This window comes from Sander vitreus, unplaced genomic scaffold, assembly GCF_031162955.1.
Source record: "Sander vitreus isolate 19-12246 unplaced genomic scaffold, sanVit1 ctg344_0, whole genome shotgun sequence".
Lineage (NCBI taxonomy): Eukaryota > Metazoa > Chordata > Actinopteri > Perciformes > Percidae > Sander > Sander vitreus.
In genome coordinates this window covers 95001-100000 of record NW_027595482.1, presented here as the reverse complement: position 1 = coordinate 100000, position 5000 = coordinate 95001, and the positions used below count along the sequence as shown (strand labels likewise).

The window sequence follows — 5000 nt, the reverse complement described above, 5'->3', positions numbered from 1 at the left end:
TTGGCGTCCGTGCAGCCTGCGGCAGAAAGACAGAGAGGATTTATTTATAGCAGTGCTCAGGTCAGTCGACAGCAGCAGCTAAAACATGGACAACACAGAGAGACGTGCATGAAAAGCCGAGCTGTCGTCCTGCAGAGCTGCTGCATTTTAAATAGCCTTCTCTTCATCTCTCAGTGAAGGAACCCCAAACATACCAAGGCTTTGGTTTAGACGGGGGATTAATGAGTGTAGAAATGTGGCAAATGCTTTGAGGGTTCACCATGACAAATGGTGAAGTTTGAGACTGTCCTCCCCTTAAAAAACGCCCACATTAGTTCTTTGTTCAAGCAGCAATTACGACTTATATTTACGGGACTTATATTTATGAGGGGAGCAATGAAGAAAGTAAAGTGACGAAGTATAAGGGTACCAAATCAAACAAACACAAGACTTTCACCCAGGAAACAGGTGTTCATGTCCTGAAGAAGTTAAGGAGAAAACACAAGACTTTCACCAGGAAACAGGTGTTCATGTCCTGAAGAAGTTAAGGAGAAAACACAAGACTTTCACCAGGAAACAGGTGTTCATGTCCTGAAGAAGTTAAGGAGAAAACACAAGACTTTCACCAGGAAACAGGTGTTCATGTCCTGAAGAAGTTAAGGAGAAAACACAAGACTTTCACCAGGAAACAGGTGTTCATGTCCTGAAGAAGTTAAGGAGAAAACACAAGTCTTTTACCCAGGAAACAGGTGTTCATGTCCTGAAGAAGTTAAGGAGAAAACACAAGACTTTCACCAGGAAACAGGTGTTCATGTCCTGAAGAAGTTAAGGAGAAAACACAAGACTTTCACCAGGAAACAGGTGTTCATGTCCTGAAGAAGTTAAGGAGAAAACACAAGACTTTCACCAGGAAACAGGTGTTCATGTCCTGTGACTGTTTTAACCCAAACCACAATTCTCCTAATCTTAACAAGTTGTTTTGGCGTCTAAACTGAACCGTAATGTCCGCTGAAATGACCGGCAGTTCAAGGTTCAAGGTTCCAGGTAACTTTATTGTCCCCAAGGGGCAATTGTTTGTACAGCCAGCAGACAGACATAAGGACAAGACACACAACAATACAGCAACACATGAAACACCCACAGTATCTAAAACACAATAGTAAATAAATAAATACATTTAAAACAGTTCTGGCAAATTGTTTAAAATGCAAATGGAAGTCGGGATAAAAGCGTTTCTGAGTCTATTGGACCTGCACCTGGGCATGGAGTACCTAAGGCCTGAGGGAAGTAGCTTAAACTGGCAGGACAAGGGGGGGCTAGGGTCAGCTGCAATAAACTCTGTTGGAGTAGATGTGGGAGAGAGTGGAGAAGTTGATGCCTGCAATCTTGCTACATGTCCTGACGGTACTTTCTAGCCATTAGAGAGTTAGAGAGTACCATTAGGGAGTTCGCAGTGCTCTGTACGCGGCTCAAAGCACCCTATTCATGGGTAACTTAACTAGCAACTACCGCCGTTACTATGGAGCACCGTAGCCGGCGGTTGGCTAATTTTGTAGGCTATCATATGTATTGGTGTGTATACATTCATACAATATCATACGGACCCGTTGATGAGAATGCATTGTGTTTACCTGTACTTGCACGGAGACATACTCTCTGTTCCTCCAGATGTGACTAAAGAGTAAGAGTAAATGTTGAGCGTTGGTTTCAGGAGTCCGATTTTACAGTAATGTCTGTGAAATCTTCGATTTCTTTCCCTCTCAGATCTTCAGCCTGCATCATGATGTGTTTCTGCTGTTAATCAACTCTGCAAATATGCTTTGTGGACATATTTTCAGGAATCTGTCCCCTGGCTGCTGATGAGTGAATGAGTTTGGTTTTATATTGGTTCTGTAAACAAAGCCGCAGATGTTGGAGGCTTTATTTTCTTTATTAAACCAACAGGCGCTAATGGTTTATTCTGCGTGTTTGTTTCCAGAGAAGCTCTGCTTTCCTCTGCAGTATTAATGCTCTGTTTGCTGAGGAAAAGATAACAGCTCATTACCTGGGAATTAAAATGGGACTGTGAGAGTTAGTTTGGGTCATGTGGAAACAGCAGCTGACAGAACTAAAGGTCCACTTACTGTCTGCTTCTGTTTGATTTTAATTTATTTAGCACATGTTAAAGAATCAACAGTTAAAGACATAAAATAAAAAAAAATAAATGCAAAGGAAACCCAGAAACCCTTCTGACAGAACAATGTCAACTCAAGGGCATCTTACTGTCTGCTTCTGGAGCTCTCGACCTTGTCCTCCATAGAGATAGTTTTTTGATCAGTTTTATTAGTGTTTTAGCCTGAAGCCAGATTTCTCCCCAGAGTGCATAGATAATTTAGGCATTAGGAGGCTTTTGGAGCCGTTGGGAGGCGTTCAGAGGTGTTAGGAGGCGTTCAGAGGTGTTAGAGGCCATACAGAGGTGTTGGGAGGCGTTCAGAGGTGTTTGGAGGCGGTCAGAGGTGTTTGGAGGCGGTCAGAGCCGTATGGAGGCGTTTGGAGGCGTTATAAGGCGTTGGGATGTGTTGGGAGGCGATCAGAGCAGTACGGAGGCGTTGGGAGGCGTTGGGATGCGTTGGGAGGAGTTGGGAGGCGTTGGGAGGTGTTGGGAGGCGTTGGGAGATGTTGGGAGTTGTTGGGATGCATTGGGAGGCGTTGGGAGGTGTTGGGAGGCATTGGTAGATGTTGGGAGTTGGGATGCGTTGTGAGGCGTTGGGAGGCATTGGGAGGTGTTGGGAGGTGGTCAGAGCAGTACGGAGGCGTTGGGATGCGTTGGGAGATGTTGGGAGGTGTTGGGAGGTGTTGGGAGGCGGTCAGAGCTGTACATAGGCGTTGGGATGCATTGGGAAGCGTTGGGAGGCGTTGGGAGTTGTTGGTAGGCGTTGGGAGGTGTTGGGAGTTGTTGGGATGCATTGGGAAGCGTTGGGAGTTGTTGGGAGGCGTTGGGAGGGGTTGGGAGGCATTGGGAGGGGTTGGGAGGGGTTGGGAGGCGTTGGGATGCGTTGGGAGGTGTTGGGAGGTGGTCAGAGCCGTACATAGGTGTTGGGAGGCGTTGGGAGGCATTGGGAGGTGTTGGGAGGTGTTGGGAGGCGTTGGGAGGTGTTGGGAGGTGGTCAAAGTCGTACGGAGGTGTTGGGATGCGTTGGGATGCGTTGGGATGCGTTGGGATGTGTTGGGAGGCGTTGGGAGGGGTTGGGAGGGGTTGGGAGGCGTTGGGATGCGTTGTGAGGTGTTGGGAGTTGTTGGGAGCCATACATAGGTGTTGGGAGGCGTTGGGAGGCATTGGGAGGTGTTGGGAGGTGTTGGGAGGCGTTGGGAGGTGTTGGGAGGTGGTCAAAGTTGTACGGAGGTGTTGGGATGCGTTGAGATGCGTTGGGATGTGTTGGGAGGCGTTGGGAGGCGTTGGGAGTTGTTGGGAGGTGTTGGTAGGCATTGGGAGGCCTTGGGAGGTGTTGGGAGTTGTTGGGATATGTTGGGAGGCGTTGGGAGGTGGTCAGAGCCGTACATAGGCGTTGGGAGGCGTTGGGAGGCGTTGGGATGCGTTGGGAGGTGTTGGGAGGTGTTGGGAGGCATTGGGAGTTGTTGGGAGGTGTTGGGAGGCATTGGGAGGTGTTGGGAGGTGGTCAAAGTCGTACGGAGGTGTTGGGATGCGTTGGGATGCGTTGGGATGCGTTGGGATGTGTTGGGAGGCGTTGGGAGGCGTTGGGAGGCGTTGGGAGGCGTTGGGAGTTGTTGGGAGGTGTTGGTAGGCGTTGGGAGGCGTTGGGAGTTGTTTGGAGTTGTTGGGATGCGTTGGGAGGCGTTGGGAGGCGTTGGGAGGTGTTGGGAGGTGTTGGGAGGCGTTGGGAGGCGTTGGGAGATGTTGGGAGGTGTTGGGAGGTGTTGGGAGGCGTTGGGAGATGTTGGGAGTTGTTGGGATGCGTTGGGAGGCGTTGGGAGATGTTGGGAGTTGTTGGGAGGCGTTGGGAGGGGTTGGGAGGCGTTGGGAGGTGATGGGAGGCGGTCAGAGCCGTACATAGGTGTTGGGAGGCGTTGGGAGGTGTTGGGAGGTGTTGGGATGTGTTGGGAGGCGTTGGGAGGTGTTGGGAGGTGGTCAAAGTCGTACGCAGGTGTTGGGATGCGTTGGGATGCGTTGGGATGTGTTGGGATGTGTTGGGAGGCGTTGGGAGGCGTTGGGAGTTGTTGGGAGGTGTTGGTAGGCATTGGGAGGCGTTGGGAGGTGTTGGGAGTTGTTGGGATGCGTTGGGAGGCGTTGGGAGGTGTTGGGAGGTGTTGGGAGGTGTTGGGAGGGGTTGGGAGGCGTTGGGATGCGTTGGGAGGTGTTGGGAGGCGGTCAGAGCCATACATAGGTGTTGGGAGGCGTTGGGAGGCATTGGGTCCAGAGATTAAAGAGTTGATGCGTTGATGCATGTCTATATGGAGCTGTTTCGAGGCCTTCTGAGTCATTTGGAGTTGTTTGGAGGAAAGTTAAGTTTAGGCACGAAAACCATTCGTTAAGTTTAGGAAAAAGATGGACGTTTAAAACGGATGGATTAAAACACCCCCGAGGAACAAACGGGCGTTTCCTGGGTGAAAGTATTTTATTTTCACCGCAATGTGAACTCCGCTCTCCGGCTTAAACACTCTGAGGGTCCTATCTTGCACCCGGCGCAGCGCGGCGCAAAGCCCCGATGCAAGTGTTTTTGCTAGTTTAAGACCGACGCAGTTGTCAATTTCCCGTCCACTGCCCACGACGTTTAAATAGAAAATGCACCTGTGCCCATCTTTGCGCCCATGGGTGTGTTGGTCCTACAGGGAGGTGTGTTCAGGTGCATTCTGGGCGTATTGCTATTTTGAGGCAGCGGGAAGTGATGGCACCATTGACCAACAAAAACCTGGTCTAAAGTCAACAACGCAGCATTTCATTGTTATTTTAACAGAGCATTAGTAAAATGCTCCTAGGCTCGTGCACAGCGTGCACACACTATGCTTGTTACACACACAGGGAC

At 49.8% G+C, this 5000-nt stretch overlaps 1 protein-coding gene across 1 annotated transcript in view; it reads left to right on the top strand.

Moving 5' to 3' along the window:
* The first annotated feature begins 4785 nt into the window (after window positions 1–4785).
* LOC144513772 (IQ motif and SEC7 domain-containing protein 1-like) overlaps window positions 4786–5000 on the top strand; it is a 36774-nt gene continuing 36559 nt past the window's right edge. Inside the window, exon 1 of the mRNA XM_078244954.1 lies at window positions 4786–4820. Coding sequence (XP_078101080.1) covers window positions 4786–4820 — 35 coding nt within the window. The remainder of the gene's footprint in view (window positions 4821–5000) is intronic.